General features: G+C 41.1%; 1 protein-coding gene across 4 annotated transcripts in view; it reads right to left on the bottom strand.

Moving 5' to 3' along the window:
* Ttc17 (tetratricopeptide repeat domain 17) overlaps nucleotides 1-27335 on the bottom strand; it is a 105371-nt gene that overhangs the window by 57396 nt on the left and 20640 nt on the right. For all 4 annotated transcript variants that reach the window (XM_034494753.2, XM_034494752.2, XM_034494757.2 and 1 more), the window contains exons 3-16: nucleotides 21516-21685; nucleotides 20630-20741; nucleotides 20272-20403; nucleotides 18673-18782; nucleotides 17748-17892; nucleotides 17182-17321; nucleotides 14390-14550; nucleotides 12005-12117; nucleotides 9457-9603; nucleotides 7327-7442; nucleotides 7005-7170; nucleotides 5419-5496; nucleotides 5057-5281; nucleotides 2646-2832 (exon numbers count right to left, since the gene is read on the bottom strand). In XM_034494753.2, coding sequence (XP_034350644.1) covers nucleotides 2646-2832; nucleotides 5057-5281; nucleotides 5419-5496; nucleotides 7005-7170; nucleotides 7327-7442; nucleotides 9457-9603; nucleotides 12005-12117; nucleotides 14390-14550; nucleotides 17182-17321; nucleotides 17748-17892; nucleotides 18673-18782; nucleotides 20272-20403; nucleotides 20630-20741; nucleotides 21516-21685 — 2002 coding nt within the window. The remainder of the gene's footprint in view (nucleotides 1-2645; nucleotides 2833-5056; nucleotides 5282-5418; nucleotides 5497-7004; nucleotides 7171-7326; nucleotides 7443-9456; nucleotides 9604-12004; nucleotides 12118-14389; nucleotides 14551-17181; nucleotides 17322-17747; nucleotides 17893-18672; nucleotides 18783-20271; nucleotides 20404-20629; nucleotides 20742-21515; nucleotides 21686-27335) is intronic.

Raw genomic sequence — 27335 nt, forward strand, 5'->3', positions numbered from 1 at the left:
GACCTTCAACTGGCCAAGGAACAAAGAATAAGAGAATCCAGAATGTCCAGTCCTAAGTGAATACATATAATGTATTCTCCTCTTCAAAGGCTCAGGGATCATCGTGGAAGGGGAGTGGAAAGAGTAAGAGTCAGAGATAGTAGAAGACTACAAGAAAACAGTGTCTTCTGGACACAGCAGGCCAGCTACACATCTTAACTCCCAGTGGTTGTGCCAGCCTAAACCAGACTGAAACCAAGCAAGAGAGGAATTGGGCATGAAATTGTACATCCTATCCAGAGAACTGCCTACAGAGAAAGTATCAGCTCTAAGAGTGTGACCTCTGAAAAGACAACCATGCTCCAGTGGAAATCCACACATCTGAGAATATGTGGGCAGCCTCGATATGGGAGGGGGCACAAAGTTGTTGGGAAGGGAAGAGAGTGGCTCTGAGAAGAATTGGGGGGGGTGTGTGGATAGAATCATGATGCATTTTACAGAATTCTTAAAGAAATAATAAGAAACATGTAAAAATTCAACCTTTTAAGTCTTCATAAAATACTTGAAATGGGTCTGTTAAAATAAGACAAGGAAAAAATTGGTAATTGTCACTCCATGAGGTAACAGCTTCATACCTAGGAGCGTTATGGTGGTGCTACTGGGTAGACACTGTCGCATTTGCATCACCATCTCAGGAGATGACGGACTGGCAGGAGAGCCTGGTCTGGTGATGGAACCAAGCGGAGCAGAGGCTTCATGGTTTATGCAGCTAGTTACTTATGGGTAAAAACTGAATCTTGTCCAAGTTTTGCTGATGAGTTCTCTCTGAAAGAACAATAATTGTTCATCTTCCAAGCTAAGTTGTTTTCTTTCCTAGTTAGAGTGGACCCAAGGATGGAACTGAGATACCCTTCACCAGCAGATGCTCCACAGCTGATGGAGATCTATCTCACGGTATTTGTTCCTGAACCAGTTAGGTCTCAGGGGCGTGTTCATCACAACTAAATCCTTTCTGCTGACAGGAGTGACACAGGAAGTAAGAAAGTGCAAGAAACAAAACAAAACAACAACAACACTGAGCACAAATATGCAATGTTACAAGGAGAACAGTGTTTAGAAAAAGGTCACTACTATGTGACCTCCAGGAATCAGAGTTTTAAGAGAGGCAAGAGAGAAGAACAAAAGGACACGAGTTTCTCTAATAAGAGACCCTTAGTAAGAAGAATGAGGCTCTTCTTGGGTAACTAGCAATAGTCACAGACCACATTTTCTAGCATGAAGTAAGAGTAAGAACAAGGCTTGTGCTTTGAAAGCTCTGAATACTTTGTATTTACAATAAATTTCTTTAAAATTTCATTTTCATTTAGTGTATGCATGTGCATAATTGAATGTGTGTGCGCATGCGCATGCCCAGTCACACACGTGGAAGTTAAAGGACAATTTGAGGAGCTGGTTCTCTTCTTCCCCCGTGTGGGTTCAGACGATTGAATTCAGGCTTGGCAGCACATGCTTTTCCCTGCTGAGCCATGTCACTGGCCCTACTATGAATTTCTAAAGGCTTATTTGTATCCAGTTACCCACTCTATGATAAATACCTCACTTAGTTTTCTTGGCAAGTATGTGACAGTTTTTATTCTCGTTCACTGTATAGGTAAGGCTATGTTACTTTTTCTGGGATCAGAAAGTATGACAAAGAATGGTCAGGCAAGAATCTGTGTAGTTCTAGTGCTGGCCACTTGACTATTCCTTACTAAATACTATCCAGGGCTTCAGTATTTATGAGAACTCTAATTCATTATGCCCAATGCTGACAGGCATCTGACCTATCTTATGGTTCTGAGAGACTTTGGTATTTAACAGTGCTAGTACATTTATTTCTAATTCCATCAAAATCCTGAGGCCGTCTGGTAAAGTGAACCAGGAAACCAGTCTATTATAAATCATAAGTCAAGCCATATCAACTGGGTATCAGATGTGCTCAGTTTTTAATACCACTATTGAAGGAATTAGAATGTCAGTCCTCTGCCTAAATCTATAATCTGCACAATCAATGGAGTGAAAACTGTTGCTTTACCTAATGTTGGCTGGGTGCTGAAGATCTGTGCCTTCCCCCATCTCCCCAGAGGCTGTTTTTCAAAGGCAGAATGTGAAACAGACAATCCTTTCCTTTAAGTGAAGGTTACTAGACTTCATGTGACTTTTAAGTTTCATACTAGCTCTACCGAGGAAGTTCCACATCAAGACAAAGGACACCTGTGATGTAGCATCACTACTGTAAAGGTACAGGAAAGGTGAGCCTCTCCTCTGAAAGGCAAGGAGCTGTTTTCAGGGATAAGTATGGAGAACTGTGCTCATGATACATACGGCTTCATGAATTTTCTTTACCATGAATATCAGTCAGGGCTAAACAGAAATTTACAGGAGAGAACACACATAAATTCTGGAAAATACAATCCCACTGTATACATTAGTCAGTATTTCTTAGCTAAGGTCTGGAAATAAACCTTAACTACTAAAGCATTTCCAGTAATTAATGAATGAATTTCTTTGCTATACAGCTAGGATTAGCTTTTTAAAACCCTGGAGGAAGTTCCTAAAACCATCTTTGTGTTATTTTGATCACGACAGCAACATGGTCGAGTCCCTGGCATTTATCAGGCGCTTACCACTACAAGCAGACGAGGTGATGTTGTATAGAAAAGGGTAAAACTGCATGCAGCGGATCAGCTTCAGGCTGCTCTCACACTCTGGGCACTTGGTAGTTAATTTCAAGGCCTGTCTGAAGGCTTGAAGGGCCCCGCTGACATTCTTCAGAGCCAGGTAAGCATTTCCCAGGCTCAAAAAGGTTAGGGGCTGAAAAGAAGAGAAAAAAGAAATCAGCAGAATGTAAATGAACCGCTGGTTTTTTAGAAGCATAAAGCCTTTACAGTATACACTTCTTTTAGCTCTTCTTAGGTTGCTCTGTAAAGGTTACTGCTAACTTGCTCGTTTTATTTACACCAGCCATTATAAAGATTAAAAAACACTAAAACTTGTAACTAGTTTTAAGTATGTAACTCAGTGAATTTTTACATATGAATATATTCTTGTAAGTGCTACTCGACCCCATGTATAAGACAATTAAAATGTTTGCAGTAGCCCAGAGGTTCCCAATCCTATCTCCAAAACAGCCATAGTCGACATAGTGTGACTTCTATCATCACACATTAACTGTGCTCTTTACAAAGTTCATAGGAATGGAATCAAACAGTGACTTCTTTAACATGTACATATAAAATACATTTTTGTAGCTTCTTTTACTTAATCTAGTATTAGTTCATGTTCCTTAACTGGACATGTGGTGCATGCCTGTGATCCCAGCACTTGAGAGACCATCAAGAGCTTTGAGGCCAGTTTGAACTACCATAGTGAGATCATCTTAGAAAACCAAACATTTTTTTAAATAAAAGACTAAGAAATGTTAAAACAAAGAAGTTGCATTTTAAAATACACAAACCAGTTTTATGAATGTTAGCTCAGGGGCACTATACTATGGTTAAGACTGAGCTTTACAGTCAGTGTCCTCAAGTCCAATCTAAGTGGTAAGTTCTGATGCCTTTTAGTCTGTGTGTACTTAACTCATCTATCAAGGGAGAAAAGTCTATCTCTTAAGGCTATTCTGCTGATAAAATCAACTATTTGATGATTTTGTTGTATTGTTGTAAAGCATTTGCTTGATTTGGTGGTACTTTTGTAAAACACTGAATGTTGTCTAGATCTAATTAAAAGAATCCAGTGAAGGAAAACAAATGAAGTGTACAACTAAGGTGAAGACCAGGAGCAGGGACGGTCTGCAGCTCTTGCTTACATCCCGGCCCAAACTTTTTGCTGGACTGTCTGGCTGGGAAAGGTACCAGAGCTATCAAAATATTTACTATTTCATTGACTTACTATTTTTAGTGCTAACATAATTGTAATATAGAAAAGGCTCTGGTAAAAACCATTATTGACAATAGTTACTAAGTATGTCAGCTACCTTACTTAAAGAGTAAGTCATGGCATGACAATCTATGGACTATATAACCATTTAAATTAATGGTCTTAAAACGATATAGTAGTAGCTTTTTACATGTAGTAAGCTCTTCAAGATCACTATGAAATGCTTGCACAGACTTCCTGGTTCTGGGTCAGCACTTCCAGATGCTGACAGCTTGGGAGGGGGTGTTGGTTATGGTATGTTTTGGCTTCTGCTACCTTCATCCCAACTTACTGACTTCTCTTTTTATCTTGTAGCAGTGCCATAGCACTTCACAACTAAATGTAACTACACTGTAAATACAGAAAGACGAGCATCTCTGAGAGCTCAGCTCTTCCTTTCTCAGCTGCCTTAGCTGTAGCAGCAGTAAGTGAACACAGGAAGCACCACAGCCAGCAGCTGCACTGGGCCTTCCACAGGCATGCCTGCCTCACACGTCTCTGTATAGGCAGATCCTCTGGTCTCACTGCACTGTGTTTGCTGGGCAACATTTTATTATATTTAAAATTTATTTTTATGATACCTTAAAGAAACCTAAGCTATTCATACCCATCTCTTTTAAAGGATTGTGTTTGGTTAGAGCAATTTAGTTGGGTATCTCTTACAACTATAAAATAATATAATACTGAGCATGATGCATTCAGTAATGAGTGGGAGAGTGAGAGCCAGCTTTGCAGGCGGACACAGAAAGTGACAACAGATTTTCATAGCTATACAATTTCTATTTCCATGTAAGTTTTAAAAAAGAGAAATGAGAATTGTCAGCTTTACTCATTCAAATTTGAAAAGAGCTAGCACGGTGGTATATGCATGTAATCTTAGGTCAGGAGTCCGAAGTAGGAGAATTACGAACTGAGGGGAGCTCTGGCTATAAAGCCTGATGCTGTCTCAAAATATGCACATAATCAAAATAAAATATTTTTTCTTGAAGTATGCAAATTCTACTCTTAAAAGCAAATATGACATTTTTATATCCCTCCTAGACAGAATCAAAGCACACTGTACAGCCAACCTATTCCCACAGCAGCACACGACTGTGAGAAGGTGAGCAGAGTGCCTCACCTCGGAGCTGTTGACGACCAGTGCTTGCAGGAGCAACTTCGTAGCATCAAGATGAAGGCCGTAATGAATCAAAAGGTTGGCCAGGTTGACAAGAGGAATGTCCTGGTATTGAACTGGAGCTAAATTCAAAGCCCTCTGAAGGCAGGCGATAGCAAAAGTGCTGTTTCCTACAGCTCTCCAGTACAGGCCTGCTTCATTCAGAATGAGCCAGACAGGAGCGTTTGGCTGAAAACATATAAAGTAGTTCCAGTAGGTAAAAAGCAGAGTACTGGTTCTCAACAGAATCTTTAACAAACACATTAAAAACCTTAATTATACTTAGTAAGGATTTAAGATTTAGAGGTCCCAAACAAATGACTTACCTTGTTAATAGCATGAAACAAGAAAGACCCAATTTCTTCTTCTGGAATAGTATAGTTTTTTATACGGGAAAGTAAAATCTGAAAATATCAAAAGAAATAATGACTCAACTGAAAATAACAAGGAAGATGCTTAGAAGATTCTCTATAATGCAGTCCTTACATGAGTGCCTCAGAATTGTTTTTTGTGCATGTATGTGTTTTGTTTGTGTGTGTTCCTGTGTACACATACGTGTATACGACATATAGAAGGCAGAAGTTGATGCTGGGTGTCTCCTCTGTCACTCCTTTAATTTTTGAAACACAGTCTCTCACTGAACTTGGAAGTTACTGATTGGCTGGACCAGCTGGCCAGTAAGTGCCAGTCATCCTCCGGCCTCCTCCCATCCTTAGCAAATGGGAGATTATAAACACTCACTACCTTGTTCAGCTTTTTTACACAGGTCCAGGAATCTGAACTCAGGTCCCCATGCTTCTGTGGCAAACATTTAACCCACTGAGGCATCTCAATATCCCTAAGAACCATTACTCATGTATAATCATACATACATTATGAGTATATTAATTAACACACTAACAAGTACACACTGGTTCACATATATGCTCTAGTTTTCTTCAACTATAAAAATTAAAAGACGCACACACATTCTCTCTCTTTCTTCTGTCTGTCTGTCTGTCTGTCTTTCCAGTAATATACCCCCCATCCAGAATCAATAACATGTAATATTGGATATACTAACACCCTGCACTCTTCCCAAGCTGGAAAGCACCAGCCCTCAATTCAGCTACTTTATCTTCTGTAGTGTTTGTGTAACTGTACGCAACTCTAAAGAAAAGTCGTGCCTTAATCATCTCTGTGTTCTAAGAGCCCACAACAGTACCTGGGAAATGAGCATTTTCCTGCTTTAGTGAATGGGAACTAAATCTAAGTAGTCACCATACTCAGTTTAAAATAACAACAACAGAAATATTAGTTGCCATGGTCTGTTTTCCTATAAAAAGATAATTATTATTTCCTTTGTAGTTTTAGAATAGTTATATTTGTTAAAAAATATGGTAGTTTACATATTATCTCTGGAGTACATATCTAGTCATCTATATTGATAAAGTACTCTTGGTCATATACAACTAATAGGAACTAAAGGAAATAGTATCAGTAGAATTTACTTCTAATTTCATGGGAGGCTATCTAACTGATAGACTCCTAAGGATCTCACATAGAGCCAAAGCAAGGCTGACGAGGCCAGCGCAGGAGAACTTTCAGGGTCTAACTATATAAGCCTGTGGAGGCTCAGAGGGTGCAGAGCTAAACTGAAGCAGTCAGGATGGCCTCCTTTAGACAGAACTCTCTGGGCCAGAGGCACGGCCAGTGCCTAGCTGGACTCCATACACTGATGCCCACGGAGCATCTCCTGATGCTGTGTTGATGAGAAGCATGGCTGACATCTCAGTCACCTTGTCAATTCTTATGCTACTTTAGCTTCTCAGACTGAAAACCAGCCCCTTCTGTCAAGTTTCTGTTCCATTTAAGAGGCTTCTGAAGTCACCCAGAATGGACGGCAAGAAACAGCAGCCTAAGTGAGCCTTACTTTGCGTGCATGGTCATCGGGTATTTTGGCTTTCAGATCCATGCGGACCTCTAATTCTTTGACTAAGTAGGACAGAGTGTGGCTTTTTCTGTAGTCAGTTATGGAACAGTCAGGGGTTTGGGCCTCCTCTTCTGAAGAATAATCATCACTGGTCAGTTCGTGGATCCTGGCACAAGAAAAAGGAACAAGATTCATATTTTCAAAGTTTGGGTGAGTTCAAGACAAAGACTTAACCTTTCAAGTCCAAGGCTGGTGCTCGCAGAGAACCGCCAGAAGACAATCATGCAGAGTCAGGTGCTTTGCCAAGTCCATCTGCACTTGCCTGAGTCCTTTGTTCTCCGGAGGCAGAAAGTATGTTGGCAATTCTCCACCAAGGGGAACTCTGGGATAGCTGTCTGTACAATCTGCTCTTTTAGGCCAAAGAATATGTTGTTTGTCCTATGAAAGAAACAAATCTTCTCATAGATTACTTTAGACTCAACATTTCATCATTTTAAATGAGTTGTTAAAAGAATGTAGACATACTAGGGTATATTTAGGTATCCTATTAGGTATAGCATTAGACATACTAGGTATATTTAGATCTACTAGGGTTGGAGTGATAGCTCAGAAGTTAAGAGCACTGTTAAGAGACTGTTCTTCTAAAAGACCCAGGTTCCATTCCCAGAACCCACATGGCAGGTTATAACTGTTTCTAACTCTAGTTCCACAGGATCCAATGCCGTCTTCTAGACTACATAGGTACTTCATGCATGTTATGCACACACACACACACACACACATACACACACACACTCACACACACATATATATATGCAGGAAAACATTAATATACATAAAATATGATAAATCTAAAAATATTTTTAAAAATCTAGGTATTTGTAGTGGCCTGAGTAAAAATGGCCCCATAGGCTCATATACTCGAATGCTTAGTCACCAGGGAGTGGCTCTATTTGAAAGGACTAGAAGGATTGGAACTTATGGCCTTGTTGGAAGAAGTGTGTCTCTAGGGGTGGGCTTTGAGGTTTCAAAAGTCCGTGGGAAGCCCAGTGTGTTTTGCTCTCCCTGAGCATCAGGATGTAACACTCAAATATTTTTCCAGCACCATGCCTGTCATGCCTGCTGCCATGCTCCCTCCCATGCTAATGGACTAACCATCTGTGAATGTAAGCACACCCCCAATGAAATGCTTTCTTTCCTAAGAGTTGCCTTGGTCATGGTGCCTCTTCACAGCAAGAGAACACCAACTAAGACAATATATTAGAATGACTGAACAGAAAAGTAGTATTTTCAGGTAAGTATGGATACTCTACCTGACCTTATGATATTCCTTCTAACAATTCTTAGTATGACGTATTCCTTATGGTTCACTGCACACTGGCTAGGTGCAGGGCAGGCCTACATTAGTTGGGCCAATAAAACACAAGGACAGACTAGTGGCATTACTGGGAAGAAAAGCAAGTCTCAGTTCATATGAACTGAGGTCCTACTGTCCCAGTTACCTAGATGGATCCCATCAAGTTTCCAGATGAAACCAATAATGTGCTTGACACCATAAGAGAGGAAGTCACTGGTAAATGTCACTGGCCACTTGGGTCACCTGAGCCTGAAGTTTACCCTAACTTTGGACTTTGTATAATAAGGGTACATCTTTTGTTTGGAGGCACAATTTGATATCTGTACTTGAAAGGACATGTAAACTTTTAAGACTGAAAAAACAAAGAAAAAAATCCCAACCAAAATTCTTTGGGTAAATGCCAAAAATTACTAAGCTGTTTAGTAAGGCAATTCCTCTGGTCTCAGCTTCCCAACAATTTCTTTAGCAATTTGTAAAATGTTCATCTTTCTTCATATAAATAACTATACTAAACATCTATTAATATCTTGAAGCTACCACATTTCAAGGAATTTATATAATAATTAGCTCTAATGGCTGAATTAATTATTAGAATCCAATTAAATTCTAAAATTTTAATTATAAATAAAAAGTACACATTTCTTTCTGCATGCCCTAGCATACAACCTGGCTAACATACAACCTCTTCATGGTAGCCTAGAAACGCATTTACCAATGTATTTACTGTATGCATCTTCTATTACCATAAAGCTTCAATAGGGAATGAAGCTTATCCAGTACATCCTAGTATCTGCCTAGCATTCTAGCATTCAGCACTGACTGAGTAAGTGAGGAAGACACGGGCTAGTAATTATACCCAGCATGCTCAACTGGAATCAGGGCTTTTATTTGCCCCAGTTGATTGTGAGGAACTCAGAAAGAGCTTACTGACCCATAATTCCGTAATAGAATGCCTTCCATTTAATATCAATTTTACTCAATGTGTGCTGCACTAGGCTCCATATTGTCGGGCCACATTAAGTGCAGTGCGAGGCCACTGCTGTATTAGACCGTGTCTGCTGGAGAAAATGCCTTCATCAGTCTCTACACACTTACCCTATATGCATCAGAGTCACGGCCCCAGACCCAGAGGACAGAATGGGCTACAGGAGAAGACCTGACAGATTCGCTGACATCACTCTGATTTATAGGAACATCAAAGTTCACAGACATCATACTGGAGGTTGATGAATCATCACCAAACTAGAAAATGAAAAGTTTGATCCAATGGTGACTCAAAATGGAGTTATGAGGGGATTTTACTTTAAACAAAACCTAGTAAACATTCATCAGTAGTCTAATAGAAACTCAGAAAGCAGGCCAGAAGCAATAGGATAATTTACTTCTTAGAACTATGTCCAGAGTTATTTTCCTGTGGATATGCAGTGTAGTTACCAGCTTCCACTCAGCTTCGTTATCGAGGGTGAGAAGAAACACGGATTGTTTCCTGTCCTTTTACTTTCTTTTCATGGTTTTCCTAGTTTAGATTCAGTGATTAACTAATTAGGTGATTTATTCTTCCCCTTGCCAAAACTGAATTGGTTATCATTCTTATAAAATTAGTACTGTGGTTAGAACTAGGGAAGATGAAACTATTCTTAGGGGCTGGAGAGACAGCTCGGAAGTTAAGAGTACGTTCTGCTCTTGAAGAGGACCTAGTTAGGATCCCAGCACCCACATGGTAGCTCACAACCCTCTGTATCTCCAGTATCGGGGTATCTCACACTCTCTTTGTCTCTTCGGACACTAGGCACACATATAATACTATATATATATATATATATACACACACACACACGCGCGCGCGCGCAGGCAAAACACTCATATACATGAAAAATAACAAAAAAAACCTTTTAAGTATTTTTAAGAGTCTTATTTGGCTGTCATTTAGAAATTACAGGCTTTTGGCAATTGCAAATACAACCTTTAGAGCTAAAGAGAGGAAACAAAAAAAAAATAATAAAAGAACATACACACACACACAGCCTTCCTCCAATCCAAGATAAGACATTTGGAACATTTATAAGATACCATAATTCTACTGGTGATATAGAGAATGAGAAAAGGACCATGGAAGGGATGGAAAAGGAAGGATATGAGAGAAAGGTGTGAGCATGTTGAATTTGTAGCTCTAGGTCTTATGAAAAGAAACACTCTTCTGGTACACAGACTCAAGATAACTGGAAAGATACTGGTTCAGGGCAGTCCGCAAACCACCAGTACATCCAAAAGTCACACTGGATTTCAGTCATATTTCTAAACCTTCATCTTTCCTCCTCAGAATGCTTGGGCTTGTGAGGGAGAGCTACATTCTCTGGTGGTGTGAGTTGTCTTGAAAGCCAACCATGGATGGGTGCTGCAACTGGTCCATGGAAATCAGAGGAGCATCTGTCCCACACTGCTGCTGCCCCTGCTTAAAGGCCTATTTGTCATTGTTTCTTACTATTACTATTAATGTTGTCTGGGGCTGTTCAAATGAAAGGGCTCAAATTTCAGGCTGGAGGATGGCTCAGAAGTTAAGGGCATTGGCTGCTCTTTCCAAGGTCCTGAGTTCAACTCCCAGCAACCACATCGTGGCTCATAACGATCTACAATGGGATATGATGCCCTCTTCTGGCATGAGGTAAACAATGCAGATAGAATACTCATACATAAAATACATCTTTAAAAATTGCTCAAATTTGCTTATGCTTGTTTCCTTAGAAATGCCTTCTTGACTCTTATTTTAAGTTTGACTCTAGGAAATTCTCTAGGTCAGTGCACAGTGGGTCTTATGAAAGATAGATATGAAGGATGCTGGTTTTGCATCTGATATCTTTTTTAATTGTTGACCTGGTTGTGTACACTGCTGGCATCATTCACCTAGGAACAGTTTTGTGCCCCTCAATATAATTGTATTTACATAATCTTTTCTTCAAACAGACAACCTAGAATGGCTGCGTGTGCATGTGTGCACAACTATGTATAAGAGAATGCATATGCCTAGCAATGGTACTTATTAAGTATTTTCTTCTTTTAGTGTGACATAATTTTGTTCATATTTCTGAAGGGGAAACATAATGAGACTTTAGGAAAGTCTTTTCTACATTTTAAGTAGGTCTAACTCATACCTTAGAACAGCAGTTCTCAATCTGTGGGTCATAACCCCTTAGACGTTGCATATCAGACATTTACATTATGATACATAACAGTAGTAAAATTATGGTTATGAAGTAGAAAAAAGTAATTTTATGGTTGGGGTCACCACAACATGAGGAACTATATTAAAGGGCCACTGCATCAGGAAGGCTGAGAACCACTGGTTTAGAAGGATAAATTAAAACTGAGTTAGATAGTAGTAACTCCCATAGCAAAGGGGAAAAGAATCAAAAATACATGCACGTAGGCACAGTAATAGTACTTTGGGAAATGAAATGTTATCCATGGAATTGATCATTGACAACAACATCTGTCTTCATACACATAACAGACAATAAAAATTTTAAAAGCTTTAAATGGTAGTCACACATTTTAGTAATTGAATTTATAAGAAGTCAAAGGAATAAAACATGAAATTATTTACACACAAGTGACAGTAAAAACTAGAAGAGACCAAGAAAAAGACCTGAACATAGTCCACATTTTCAAAGATATCTCCTCGATGGTAGCGCACAGGTTGGTCCCATTGGCAATGCAAACTATGCTGCTGGTTGACCAGCCGGCATATCTGATGATTTCCTGGGCAAGAAGAAGTTATACAAATGATTAGCTAAGTCATGCAGCGACAGCATGTCTTTTCTGAGTGTATATCATACTGTTTTAATCTTGTGCCTCTTTCTTAGAGCTTAGAAGTCTTCAAGCTATCCAGACAGAGAAACACTCATTAATAGTTAATTAAATGAAATCATTAAAGAAGTCCCAGTTTGGCACTGGTGAGATGGTTAAGCAGTAAGAACACATACTGCTCTTTCAGAGGATCTGTGTTTGGTTCTTGCCACTCATATCAGGTGGCTCCCAACCAATGTAACTCCAGCTCCAGGTGGATCTGACCCCTCTGGCCGATGAGGACACCTGTATTCATGTGCTGCAATACTTCTCCCCCCCCCCCCCCCCCGAATTATAAATACATCTCTAAAGTCCCAGTTTTCCTCCGTATACAGCAAGGAGAGATTAACTCCACTAATTGATCACTCCAGCAGTTAGGTTCTGTCTGTCTTGATTACATGGTTTGTAGAGACTCTGACAGAGAGAATTTGTTCTCTATAGTTCCCAATTTTGTTCTACACGCCTATGTAAGAGCTCAGGTTTCATTTGGTGCATATTGATCACTAAAAAAAAAAAATCCTACAATATGAATATATTCTTTATACTAAAAATGGCAAAGATAAACCATTAAAGGGACTTTAAATGGACAAATGTCACAGTGAAGGTGCAATGCTCAAGAGTCCTTCCAGATGAACACACTCATCAAAATAAGGCATTCGAGGACTTTATTCTCTATGGCTGAGTTGTCAGATCTGTTCCCTTGGACTTTAATCACAATCAAAATAAGTCTGCATACAATTATATCATCTATTTCTTGCCAACCTAAGTTCCTCTAGATTAGTGGTTCTACTTTTTGGAGGAAATGGACTTCAAGAAATGTTGATAAAAGCTATGCATTATCTTCTCTGAAAAAAACAACCAACCAACCAACCAACCAACCAATCAACCAACCAACCAACCAATAATGCACACGAACAATTCTATGTACAACTATGGAAATGATTTCAACTCCCTTGCAACTAGTAGATACTGACTAAACCAAGATTTCCTACCTGAGTAGAAGAGTCTACTAATTCTAGTCTAAAGTCCTATTTCTAAAATAGTTTTGTTTTTAGGACAGAAAAAGGGAAAAACTGTTTGCTTTGTCAGAGTATGCATGTTTTGTTTCTAGCACTCCTCTGTCTGCTTAGATAGCTGTTCTCAACCTGTGGGTCATGACACCTTTGGAGGATGAATGACCCTTTCACAGGGGTTACATATCAGATATTCAGGGAATCCTGAATATCAAATATGTGGATCACAATTCATAACAGTAGCAAACAAAATAAGAGTTATAAAGTAGCAAGGAAAATAACTGTATGGTGGAGGGTCACCACAGCATGAGGAACTGTATTAAAGGGTCACAGTAGAGTATTAGGAAGGTTGAGAAAACTGGCTTAGAGGAAGGCCTTACAGCCTGCTGTGCAGTATTTGCTATGAGGGCAGAAGCTCAGGCCTCACCTCACACATCCTGTGGCAGAATTTGAACCATACCAAGATCTCTGGGAGAATGATATGCATATTAATGCTGGTTAAATACCAGAAACATAAGAATTTGCAGATTGGTTTTTATGTTAAAATGGAAATGAAAGTTGCTGAAAGCAGCTCCCAGGTCTCCTGGTACAGCAACTGTGATTACTCTTGGTTTTGAGACTTAAGAAAGTTCTGGGGCTGGAGAGATGGCTCAGTGGTTAACAGCATGTGCTGTTCTTGCAGAGGGCAATCCAGATGTGGTTCTTAGCATCCACACCAGGTGGCTCATAACTGCCTGTCAGTCTGGCTCTAGGAGACCTCATGCTCATTGTAGCTTCTGCACGTACCTGCAAGCACATGCTACACAAACAAACAGGCACACACACATACACATAAACTAAAACTAAAATAAACAAAGAAACAAAAAGATGTAAGAAAATCAGGTTGGGATAAGGCTCAGTAGATAACGGTGCTTGCTGCCAAGCCCAATGACCCAAGTTTAATACCGGGATCCCACATGGGGGAAGGAGAAAACTGACTCCCCTGGTTTATCCTCTGGTCTCTACTCATGCACTATGGCACACTCACATGTGCACACACACACACACACACACACACACGATTTTTAAAAAGATCTAGAAAAGTCATAAATACAACTTCATACTGCTTTAAGGCTACACTCAAGCATGCTGGGAGGGATTTCTGACCTGCGTGCAGTCAGGCCACGACTCACCCAGTTGCGCCTCTTTTGCCATCTGCGTCTCGTGGATGATGTTCCGCAAGATCTGCTCCTCCTGAATCAGCTTGTGCTTCTCCAGGATCTCCTGCTGCCGCAGGTAGTGGTCATGCTGCTTCTGGTACTCCTTCAATTCATTCAGCGTCCTCTGAAGGGACCTTAACAGTTTTAAAATCAGAAAAGCCAGACCTTGAAATTTGTGATTTTTAAAACTTGTTTATATACATTAACTGTATGATTATTAGCAATAACTGTTATTAATAAGAACTCTACACCAGAAATTCAAGAATAACAGTGCTAAATAAAAGCTATTCTGTAAATTAATACTTGAGAAACATTGAAATTTAAATTATTGCTTGAAAAAAAAACATGAATGCAAAGGCCTTTTCCTAAATATACTGTCTTAAAATCAAATGATGCATTGGTATTTTCAGGTTTCAAAAAAACCGGACTCACCTGCCCTATCTTCCCAGACAGAGCACACAGCTGAGAGCAAGGCAGAGCCGAGGCACACAGTATGCCTGCTGAGGGCCTTTCCCAAGTGAACTATGTTACCTGTAAAACGTGCTCTTCCTCGTCTCTTCCCTTTCTCCACAGAAAAACTGTACTGCCACCCACCCAGCTGCCTGAGCTGAAGACACTACATCCTCAGATATTTATTTACACATCCTTACGGTAAATAGACAGTGGTGGATCCAGACAATGGATGTATGCATTGAAATTTCACATCGGACCCTATAAACATGCACACCTTTATGTCTTTATAAATCACCTAAAATAAACTTAGGGCTGAGGATATGTCAGAGAAGTTGCCTAGAATGTACAAGTCTTGGGGTTTGATCTCTTGCATCATATAAATACACAAATACATATTAAAATACATAAATAATTAAAAACTGTATTTGTGCTGCTACTTGTATGTCAACTTGATACAAGCTAGGTCATCTAAGAACTACAATTGAGAAAATGTTTCCATAAGACTGGGCCTGGGGCAAGCCTGTGGAGCATTCTCTTGTTTAACGAATAATATAACGATATGCCAATCCCACAGAGGGCAGTGTTGCTCATGGTGTGATAGTCTTAGATGCTCTAAGACAGCAGGCTGAGTAAGCCACATGGCAGCACTCCTTCATAGCCTCTGCATCAGTTCCTGCTCTGACTTCCCTCAATGTTAGACAGTAAGCTCTAAGATGTGATAAAGCCTTTCCTGCCCAAGTTGCTTTTGTTGATGGTGTTTACCACAGCAGTGTATATGCCACTGCCATGCAAAACCCTTCTAAGCCTTTTCTCCTTTTCACTTTCATTCTGCAGAAAGACTGAAAAGGATTTAGGGCCACAGTATCCTGGTCTCATATTCTAGTTCCTTAAAACAGAGAAATTCTGTTCTTCACCATCTGACTCCAATGAGCTAGCTGGCTGATGACGCTTTAACACCAAGGCTTTCTTATACACTGTATTGTAACCTAGAGAATTGACACCTCCAGAGACTATGAGGGAGTGAGCTCGAGTACTAAGAGAACAACACTGGAGGATGCTCAGCCAGGGCACATGTGGATCCAGTGGAACAGAAGCCTGTTACAGGAAAGCAAGCTGCCCTTCCTTCTGCCTCACTACACAATGCTTTAAAAGGATTAGGAGACGATCAAATACACACGTTTAATGAGTTCTAAAATTCTTCTGAATAACCAAAATGGACCCAAAAAATGAAGGCTAATTTTGAGGAATAAAAATTTTCTCTTTTGAATTCTATCAAGTTTTTTAGCTGGCCTTATTACCTATGGAAGCAAACACGTTTTGCTAGGAATCTTGATAAGATCAAATACAAAAGAGTCCCACTGCTGTCCAACCTAATACACACCCAAAGAAGATTCAGGCCAAATGCAATGTCAACCAAAGGCACGAAGAAAGATCAAATACTGTATGTACAAGTGATTTTACTGACACACTGTACTCTGTTAAAATAAGGTTGTAATCAGCAGGATTCCTGCATACCCAGAGCCTCCCCAAGAGCTCTACGTGTCATGATAGTAACAGAAGATCAAAAGGTTGGGCCTGGTACCTCACACCTGTGATCCTAGCATTTGGGAGGCTGAGGCAGGAGGATTGCGGAGAGCTCACTGCTCCACAGTGGCTCCAGTGAATTCTAGGTTAGGCTGTGTATGATGGTTTGAACAGGGATACTCGCTCTGACGTTCATGGAACTGCTTTGAGAAGGATTAGCAGGTATAGCTTTGTTAAAGGAGGTGTCTCACTGGGGCTTTTAAAAGTCCACACTAGGCTCCGTCTCTCTCTTTGATGACTACTACTTGCAGATCAGATGTAAGCGATAAGATGCTGCTCCAGTAGACTGCACATGCCTGTCTGTCTGCTGCCAAACTCCTTGCCATGATGTTTATGAACTAACACTGTAAGCAAGCCCCAATTAAACCCTGTTTTTTATAAGTTGCTATGGCCATGGTGTCTCTCCAGAGCAATAGAAAAGTAACTAAGACACTGGGTTATAGAATGAAACTGTCTCAAAACAAATGAATAAACAACTTGTAAAGATCTAATTGGAGAGCTTTTAATTACAAATGTTCTCTAGTTCCTGGCACTGATGATGTTGGAGAGTCAGCTACCTTGTCACGGAACTGTGCTAAGCCATTTGGATTTGGTGAACAGGGATGGATGTGCGGTATGATGAAAGTTTCCTCTTTGTTTTGACCATATTAAAGTGATGCCTCTTGACATGGTTCTAACCCAAGGGTCTGTGGTGATGGTGCTTCAGTGAAATTTTTGCTTCCAGTTACCTATGCTGAGCCTCTAGCTTCTGCTCCAGTTTTTGCTGACACAGGACAGCATGCTTCCTCTTTATAGCTTGCTCAAACCCAGGTTTGGCTTGCAAAGCATGGTCGTAACAGAGCACCGAATGGTTATATTCCCCGAGCATCTGGGGAGACAAAACACACACACACATACATACACACAGGGGAAGAAATGTTAACCATGGCTGGTTGCATCTGACCAAAGCCCTCATGATTTATGAAGTCACAGCTACTTCATTCTGCAGTGAAAACTGTTTTGATAAATCCCTGTAACACCAAGGAATACTAGAGCTGGAGAGGCCTACTATCTTTAAGAGGTTATTCTGCAGTTTAGAATTTCAGTTTATCTATTTATTTTGTTCAAAAGCTAAGAGTGTTATGACACATTATGGAGTTATTTTTCCCCCTTCCCACCAATTACTTTATTTCTATTGTTCAGACAAAATGAAAAGGAATCAGTCTACTGAGAAAAAAACAAAATGAAAGAACTGGACAGAGCTCACCCCCTCTAGCAACTGCTCTATGTCAACAAACAAGAAAGTCGTATTTACTGCGTATATATTCCCCAGTGTGTAATAGCTGGTGAAGAAATCGCTGTCATCCAGAGCTGCATGGACCACGACAGCAGCATCCGCGGAGAAATGCGCTCTATGTAGAACATTGGCCAAATTGACCAGAGCAATGTCTTTATTGTGCCTGGAAGAGAGGAAGTGCAGCTCAAGGTCCTCTCTCACATAGGTCATGAGTCTGTGAACGATCCCGCATGTTTCTCCTCTCGTTTGTGAATTCCTGATCACCTTTCCTCAACCTCACAGCTACAAGTGTGGCCACAAAAATAAGATCTGGCAGAAAATTTATGATTTAAAAATTCATTTACAGTTTATATTTGCTTTAAGAGAAGTCGGTTTGGGGCTGGGGAGATGGCTCAGAGAGTGGACCTTCAGCACTCACATAAAAGTCTGGTGTCACTGTAAGCATAGGAGGATTCCAGGAGCCTGCTGACCAATTGGTTAATCTAGTAAAAATGTCAACTTCAGGCTCAGTGAGAGACCCTGCCTTAAAACTAAGGTGGAGAGCAACAGAAGAAGTCATCTGAGGAGGCCAGGCAGTGTGTGGGTTTAGGCACTCATGCGCATACCTGTGCATATACACCACACCCACCTACACACATACAAGGAAAGGTAGGCTCAACCCATGCTAATTCCTCCAGTGTTTGTCCTGGTACCAACATCTCAGGTGAATGGCAGCCTATCTACCTTACATATCTTTTTCCTTAATGAATGTTATATTACACAGCTTTCAATTTGTACTGATATCTGTGACCTTTCTTTTGTGATGAGGCTATTGTCTTTGATTAAGAGATGGAGAAGTGTGAAGTCACAAGACAACACTGCTTCTTGTAGCTCCCTATGTGTTACTCTTTAACAGTCCTCAGTGGTGTGGCTGGTCAGGAGGCCCGAAGAAGAGGAATCTCACCTGGAAGAGAAGTGAAGCGCTCGCATGGCGCACTCCACTACCTGATAGGGCTCATTTTTTATTCTCCAGTAAAATGAAGCCAGGTTATACAGTACCCAGGAGGAAGAATTCTAGAGAGGAACAAAATAACAGTCAAATATAACCAAAGACAGGGCTTTTGTTTGTTTGTTTGTTTGTTTGACTGAGGTTGCTCAAAATGGGCACAACTAAGACACTGGCTCTTCTGAAACTCAACATGAAGAAAGCAAGATGAGCTACAGTGATAAAAACACGAAGGATACAGCCAAAAACCACTGCACCGCTCCAAACATCCTTGTAGAGTCATGGTGGGAGGCCAGGGCAGGAGGATCACCATGACTTTGAGGTTAGTCTGTGCTACACAGTGAGATCCAGGCCAGACTGGACCTCACAGTGAGAACCTATCTCTCAGAAGCAAACAAGCAAGCAAATAAACACGCAGTGAACACACACAAAGTGCTGTCATGATCAGAGGGTGGACACCCCAGCCCGATGTTCCTGATTCTTTGTGTTTTGTGAATACAAACACACCTTTGGAAGGACACAGTGGAGAGGGTAACTTCACTATAAAAATATTTAGAAAATGCACTTGAAAACAAAACTGTTTTTATTTTTGCAATCAAAAATTCATCTCTTGATATAGTTATATATGAGAATAAACTATACATACATGTTGTAATAATAGTCTACCTAATACCACTATAATCATACTGCTTAGAGACAGAACTGTATTTTCTTCTTGAGACAAGGTCTCATGGAGCCTCAGCTGCCTTCAAACTTGCTATGTAGTCAAGGATGACTTGAATGTCTCATGTTCCTGCCTCTGTCTCCAGAATATGGAATTATAAGCACGAACCAGTCACCACACTGGGTTTATGCAATGTTGAAGCTGGAAACCAGGGCCCCAAAGGGTAAGGCAAGCACTACACAAACTGGGCGACACCCCCAGCCTGTGTGTCTAACAGGGAAGGAAAGAGCAGCAAGTACCTGCTGAATTTCCACACTTGCCTGAATGACACGTCTACAGTCTTGGTTCATGCTATATAATTCCCTACTTCCTTTTTGTTTTTTCCTCCTTTAGTTTCTGGAGCTAGAGTCTCTGTGTTGCCTATGCTGGTCTTGAGCTGGTGGGTTTAGGAATGTCTCTCAACTCAGCCCCAGGGGTAGCTGAGACTATAGGCACGCACTACCAGGTAGAAATTCTTGTGAGAAAATTACAGGCAAATATAGCGGTAAGTGTCTAGGGACAAGAACAGCTGTAAAGTGCATTGTGTGCAGATGCAGCCATGGCTAACTTTCTTACAAACGTGACTGACAGAATCTAGTTTGTACCCTCATTACTTCTACTAGTTGTTGTTGTTCTTTTTCCAATTAGTTTAAATAAATCTTTTTAGTATTTCTTCCTGGTAAAGGGAATGACTCTACCCACGCTTCCTTCCTGCTGGGCGATAGACTTTGTACCAATGTAATCGTAACTCTGCATCTTCCTTTATGGGGACAAGCAAACAACAAACATCCTGAGAGGACCATGTGCTTGGACACACAGAGCCTCCTAGCTCAGTGAGCTGCTGGGTGACTCACCTTTTGTAGGCCTTCGTGAATGAGGTGACCTATGTCGTCAATACTCCTTCCTAAGCGTTTAGACAAATATGTGAAGATTGGATCTTCTTTAGGTAAGAGAGGGGCAGAGAGATTAACTCTCTCTTGTACACCCTAAAGGAGGAGGCAATTTCAAAAACAGTTAAAAAAAATAGCAGAGGATATAAGTCATAAGAAACTCAGTATCCTGTAGCATTTATTTTAAAGTATTTTTAAGATCTAACAAGAGTAGGTAAAATTATAAGGTGGCTTGCAGGAAGAAAAATACCTTTTATAAGCATGAGACCAAATAAAAGGAAAAAAAAAAAGTACCCTCCCATCCCCAAAGTTCTCCACTTACTCGTAAGTGCTGAAAGGCATGTATACTATATGGAAGCTCTAGGATTTTAGTACAATCAGGTTGCTCTGGGTCTGGAGGGACAGGAGATTCTGTGTCTATGAAATCCTCAGGCCTAAAATCAAGAAGCAGCAGGTGAATGAAAGAGGTAAAGACAGAGCTCTGAGAAATCTAACTTCTCACGTCCTCCCTGCGTCCCAACCTTATAAGCGGCATTATGTAGCCAACACTTGTAGCTTTCCACACAGCTGCCATAAAAAGTCAATATTCAAGGAATTCAAATTAAAAGACAAATGAAGAAATCAGAAAATAATAGTAGCCAAGATGGTGGTCTTTCAAAGACTGCTAAATTCTTTCTAGAAATGTCACTCAAAGCCCTCCCATTCTCTGAGTAGCTACCAATCTTAAGGGCTTTTTGTAGGATGGTAGTTAAAAGTGTTTTAATTTATACTCATATGATAAATTCTGAGAAATATTTCCACATGTTTACTGGGCATTTGTGTTTTATTTATTTATTTATTTATTTTTTACTGTAAATAACTCAGTTTTAAATCATTGTATAAAAAACATCTAATTGGTTTGCAAGCTTTTTATATACATTATGTGTTTTGAACTTTCTTTTCTTTTTTTTTTTGTTGTTTTTGTTTTTGGAGACAGGGTTTCTCTGTGTAGCCCTGGCTGTCCTGGAACTCACTCTGTAGACTAGGCTGGCCTCAAACTCAGAAATCCACCTGCCTCTGCTTCCCAAGTGCTGGGATTAAAGGTGTGCGCCACCACTGCCTGGCTGTTTTGAACTTTCAAATTTTAATAAAGTCATCAGTGATGAAACATTATCCATCTTCCTTACTAATGCAGGGCAATTTTACCTTTGGAAAGAGAACTGCTTTACCTGATGTCCTTGCTCTCCAGAGTTATATATGTGCCATCATAAAGGTCCAAGTCTCCCAAGGGCACTTTGGCCTTGATGCAGTCGGGGTCTTCTTTATTGTGTCTCTGTTCCAGGCCTGTGTCTCTGTCCTCATTCTCCTCTATGTGAATTTTTTGAGCAACTAGTTGTTTCTGTTAACAAAATCAAACCCAGTGGGGAGCAGTGAGAGTCTCAGCAGGGGAAGGCATGTGCTGTCAGGTTGGAGGATCTCATCAGTCCTAGAATGCACAGCAGAGCTTCAACAAGCCGCTTTTCAACTATCATGCATTTATGCATGTGCCTGTGCTCATACACAGGTACACACACATGCATGCACACACACACATGAGTTAAAAGAAAAAAATGGATTAAAAAAAGATTTCAGCTAGATGGCACAGAAATCAAAGAAGAATGTAATGAGCGCTAACCCTGCCATAGGAAGACAAGGAATCTGGCATGCCCTTAGTTATACCACCTTCTCTGAATGGCATCCATATGAAGGATTCATTTGTTCTCTCTCTCTCTCTCTCTCTCTCTCTCTCTCTCTCTCTCTCTCTCTCTCTCTCTCTTTTCCCCTTTTTGGTTTTTCGAGACAGGGTTTCTCTGTGTAGCCCTGGCTGTCCTGGAACTCACTCTGTAGACCAGGCTGGCCTCGAATTCAGAAATCCGCCTGCCTCTGCCTCCCAAGTGCTGGGATTAAAGGCGTGCGCCACCACTGCCCGGCGTCCTGTTACTCTCTTAAAGTATTATTGTGATTATGTATTGATCCAAACAACCCCTCAATTCTCTACATAAATGGTCTTATGCTGATGTACTACTCTAAACCTTGGTAAACTTAACACTATATTTTAATACTACCTGTATCAGCCATTGTAGCTGTACATTTCCATGTGAATGCATATATAAAATATATCATTTATTTTTTTAATCAATGCTTAAGTTGCTTCTCTAATTTTTTTATTTACTATAAAAACAAAACAAAACATTAGGGGCTGGAGAGATGGCTCAGTAGGTAAGAGCACTTTCTGTTCTCCCAGAGGACCTAAGTTCAGTTCCTAGCATTTACATTGGGTGGCTCACAACAGCCTGTAATTCCAACTGTAAGGGATCTGATACCCTCCTCTGGTCCCTATGGACACCGACAGTCACACGCACATACCTGGCACACATACACAAATCTCTAATGAACAGCTAACTGGAACAAAAACTTGTATCTGGGTATGTCAAAGGTCCTAGAGGAAAACCTCAGTACCAGAATTCAGCTTAAAATGTACTGTAGACACTCATCACTGTAGCCATAGCTCGGCACCTATGTACTGTAGACACCCATCACTGTAGCCATAGCTCGGCACCTATGTGCTGTAGACACCCATCACTGTAGCCATAGCTCGGCACCTATGTACTGTAGACACCCATCACTGTAGCCATAGCTCGGCACCTATGTGCTGTAGACACCCATCACTGTAGCCATAGCTCGGCACCTATGTGCTGTAGACACCCATCACTGTAGCCATAGCTCGGCACCTATGTGCTGTAGACACCCATCACTGTAGCCATAGCTCGGCACCTATGTGCTGTAGACACCCATCACTGTAGCCATAGCTCGGCACCTATGTACTGTAGACACCCATCACTGTAGCCATAGCTCGGCACCTATGTACTGTAGACACCCATCACTGTAGCCATAGCTCGGCATCTATGTACTGTAGACACCCATCACTGTAGCCATAGCTCGGCACCTATGTGCTGTAGACACCCATCACTGTAGCCATAGCTCGGCACCTATGTACTGTAGACACCCATCACTGTAGCCATAGCTCGGCACCTATGTACTGTAGACACCCATCACTGTAGCCATAGCTCGGCATCTATGTACTGTAGACACCCATCACTGTAGCCATAGCTCGGCATCTATGTACTGTAGACACCCATCACTGTAGCCATAACTCGGCACCTATGTACTGTAGACACTCATCACTGTAGCCATAGCTCGGCACCTATGTACTGTAGACACCCATCACTGTAGCCATAGCCCGGCACCTATGTACTGTAGACACCCATCACTGTAGCCATAGCTCGGCACCTATGTACTGTAGACACCCATCACTGTAGCCATAGCTCGGCATCTCTCCACCTTCATCAGAGAAGCTGCTTTCTGCTGTGGATGGTGAGTTACAGTCACCATGGTCCAGGTACAGAGAACAAGAGACTGTGGGGTGAGTGCTCAGCCCTATTTGAGACATGAATATCACACATCAAGGCTCAGAAGAGGTGGAAATCTAAGAGCCTGGGATGGCAGAGAGTACTGTGAAACTCTTCTCCAGACACGACAGGCTACTGCATACATAAATTCATACAAACACATATGAGGCTGAAGCGGTAAAGCATTCCCAAGATGATACCAGTGAAAATCCCAGCAAGGACTGGGGAGGGGCTCACCAAGTTCCACCCCCTGGCAGAGGAGATACCAGCACTGAGGGCTCTTGGGGTGCTAGATTATTTTCCTCTAATAGGCTTGCCTGTGTTCAGTGCAAGAGTTCTAGCATGAGTACAACTAGGCGTGTGAAGTCGGAGGACAGATGATGTGTGGCAGTCAGTTCTCCTTCCATCATGGCTGTTCTGCAGAGTGCGCTCAAGTCTTCAGCTTAGCAGCACCTTCACCCTCAGAGCTACCTTACCAGCCCTGCATCTGACTTAGACATTGACAAGTTGGCTCCTCATCGTGATTATAAAAATTGTACCAGGAGACCATGGCCTTGCTTTTATTTGATGCACTCTGATGGGTATGGCATATCATCATGTTTTAACTATCATGGGAAATCATGTTACTATGACTGGCTGTATCACACTCCTTCGTGTCCTGTCCTGCCCTTCCTCATAAGATAATTTTCCATGATTGCTCGCTCCACATAATTGCCTACAAAACATGATGTGAGAAACCCTGTGGCCCTCTGGTAGGTAAGCTATGTTTTACTTAAGCTACTGAGAAAGCTACTATACAGGCTGTGGCTTATCTGTCAGCCTGGTGCCTGGATTATGCATCACAGATATGGTAAAAAGCCCATAAAGTCAGGCCCAAAATGGTAGTTTTAGCCATTAAGGGTTATTATTACTAATTATTTAGCCAGGGGAGATGGACCTGTAATCCCAACACTGGGGAGGTAAGGTGAGGATGATCAGAAATTCAAGGCCAATCTCAGTTATCCAGCAAGTTCAAGGCCAGCCTGGGCTTCATGAGACCATGTCTCAAAAAGCAGAAGGGGCTGAAGAGATGTCTCAGTGATTAAGAGTGCATCACTGCTTTTCCGGAGGACCTGAGTTCAGTTCCCAGCACCCCTGTCAGGTGCTCACAAACACCTGTAATTCTAGCTCCTGGGGATCTGGTGTCCTCTTCTGGGGCACCTGCATTCATATGCACACATTCCCAGAAAGACATTCATGTATATGGACACTAAAAAATAAAATTAAAAATAAATCTCTAAAAATGATTCTCCTATTAAAAAAGAGCATATCCTATATCCTACAATCTGTTTCCCATGGTCTCTCCCAATCCCACTCTTTTTCTAATGTATATAACAAGCTTCACCATGTGACCTTCTTTGGTCATGGAATGTGAATAGACATGCAATTTTTCTAAAATTTTTTACTTAAAAATTTTAAATTTTATTTATTATCATTATGTGTATGTAAGTGCCTCCACTGACATGTATGTAAAGGTCAAAGGATAACTTTTGGAGTTGGTTCTCTCCTTCCACAGCGGGTCCTAAGGATCCAATGCTAGTGTTAGGCGTGTTGAGGCAGGCACTTTTACCCACTAGGCCATCGAGCCAACCAGTCAGTCAGATCTTTAGACAGGCTCATTCAGATTAGCTGGCTGTTCCTCCTTCAGTTTCCACCTTTCCTTCATGAGACTTTTTAAGATTCATTTATTTGTGTGTGTGTGTGTGTGTGCGCCACCATGTGAAAGCCAGTATCCTGGTCCTCTGGAAGAGCAGCAAGTTCTCTTAACTGCTGGGCCATCTCTTGCCCACCCAGACCCTTATTTTAATTTTTTTTACTAGCAAATATTTTTGTTTCTGAAAGAAAATAACTTAGAAGCCTAAAACTATACTATTGCCATATATTTAAAATAACAATCTCTTAATATTAAATACCTAGTCCATGTTCAAGTTACCAACTATTTCTTTCTTCTCTTTCTGAAATCCAATTTTACATCCTGGCTTGCATCAGAATCCAGCTAGCCAGGGCAGCCTTGCTCCCAGCAGACAGGCCTGGGATGCTCTCACCCTTGCTGAGAGAAGCTGCTTCCTACAGCCAGCAGCACTAGAGGCAGGTGTGAGATGCTGAGAATGGGAGACTCAGTGTTTAGCCCTAAATGAACCAGTGTTGAGCTCACCACAGTAGGGATCAGGATACTACCATATCAATCAAGAGGAGGCAGGAAGCATGGAACAGGCAGAGGACAGGAGGGTGCTGTGAAATAGCATCTTCTGGATATGACATGAGATCACAATCATCACTCACAGAAGCTGTGGATACCTACACAAGCTCAAGGCAGCCAGAATCCCAGCACAGACAGGGCACAGGTGATATCAAGGTCCTACCTTCTATCTGTCTCCCCTTTACCGAGGAGACAGATGGCCCATGGTGGGCTGTCCATGCTCCAGTGGATGGCCCCACACCCATAAACATATTGGCAGCATAAACATGACTTAGTAGGTTATTAAAAACAAACATGAAGCTTGGAGGGAGAAATGTCAGGGGGATATGAGAGGAGTTCAAGAGGGAAATAGAGTAGGTATCAGATTTCATTATATGATTTAAAAAATTATACAACCGATTCAAATATAAAGTATTAAGACAGAATACAATGAAATCCACAATACAATTATTTGTTTAAATCTGTGCCTACTTAGTAGTTACCACATTACTTCCCCATCTCCCTTCCCCATACAATTTGCTTGAAGAATCAGGCTGTTTGTCCTACAGAATCTGCTGGTCTTCTAGAAATTCGTAATGGACGGTTCCCTTAGTTCCTTAGCATCGCCCTCTGGATTTCTCTAAGGACTTACAGGGGATTCTGGGTGAGAACCTGTCCATGTCATAGATTTCCTGCAGTCTGATGAAGCCTGCAGGCTTCTTTCAGTATTTTAAACAGGTAAAGGGAACAGTGAGAAGGAAACTGCTGGTGGGAAAATGATTGATGTTGTGGTTTAATTACATTTTTGGCAAGACTACTTAAGCATGGAGCCCTTCCCACATTTTTAATATATGTGCTGAAAATATTCAATGGGATTTCTGTTCATTTCCTCCTGAACCTTATAAAATAGTATAAACTTAACTATGTCCTACTCCAACTACATATGGTTAAAATTTCACACAGTTTAATCTGTTAGGACACCATAAATGAATAAAGTTAGCAGCTTTTCCAAGGCTCTAAAATCCCCGTTGTATAAGCATATACTTCTCCTCAATTTATTTCTTCTAACATAGTTCATCCTTCATGTTTTCACTCATGTGACTGTCTGGGGTGAGAAAACTTGCTGCTTGTATGCCAGAAAACAGCTTCACCCTGACTTCATCCTCAAACGAGTTCACATCAACTTCATTTTGTAATTACACAGGTCAAGACTCTTCAGTATTTCTTTACCCTATCCATCTCCAAGTCCTCCACAGCAGACTCATGTCCTGATGTGGCTCAGGGTCTACCCAGCTCCAGTTAGAACTAGCTCTTACTCAGCATGGTGGAGTTTCTAGTCCAGGTACCTGACATGCTGCAGAATTAAGGGTGCAGCTTGAACT

Source organism: Arvicanthis niloticus, chromosome 2 (assembly GCF_011762505.2).
Source record: "Arvicanthis niloticus isolate mArvNil1 chromosome 2, mArvNil1.pat.X, whole genome shotgun sequence".
NCBI lineage: Eukaryota > Metazoa > Chordata > Mammalia > Rodentia > Muridae > Arvicanthis > Arvicanthis niloticus.